The 358-nt window shown below is 58.7% G+C and overlaps 1 protein-coding gene across 1 annotated transcript in view; it reads left to right on the top strand.

The window, feature by feature from the left end:
• The window catches only part of EMH_0032950 (uncharacterized protein), a gene marked incomplete at both ends in the record, with an annotated part of 5,765 nt that overhangs the window by 1,617 nt on the left and 3,790 nt on the right, over nt 1-358 (top strand). The window contains one exon of the mRNA XM_013494693.1: nt 12-170. Coding sequence (XP_013350147.1) covers nt 12-170 — 159 coding nt within the window. The remainder of the gene's footprint in view (nt 1-11; nt 171-358) is intronic.

Genomic DNA, 358 nt, shown 5'->3' with positions numbered 1-358 from the left:
GTCTCCTGCAGCAGCAGGAGACTCTGCTGCAACAGCAGGAGACTGTGCTGCAGCAGCAGGAGACTCTGCCACTGCAGCAGGGGGAGACTCTGCTGCAGCAGCAGCAGAGTCTGCTGCAGAAGCAGGAGACTCTGCTGCAGCAGCAAGACAACCGGGGTTGTGGGGTCCTGGTATTTCTATGACGCCGCTCGACTGCATCTCCTACCGCAGCCTTTGTGAGCCTGCCGTGCTGCTGCAGCAGGTGTGTCGGTTGCTGCAGCTGGAGACACCGCAGCTAGCAGCAGCAGTGCAGCAGCAGCAAATATTTAAAACTCATGCAGAGGCCATCGTGAGGTGGAAAGGAGACAGACAGCAGCAA

This window comes from Eimeria mitis, genomic scaffold (genome assembly GCF_000499745.2).
Source record: "Eimeria mitis Houghton genomic scaffold, Emh_scaff1250, whole genome shotgun sequence".
Classification (NCBI taxonomy): Eukaryota; Apicomplexa; class Conoidasida; order Eucoccidiorida; family Eimeriidae; genus Eimeria; species Eimeria mitis.
This window is presented reverse-complemented; position numbering and strand designations above follow the sequence as displayed.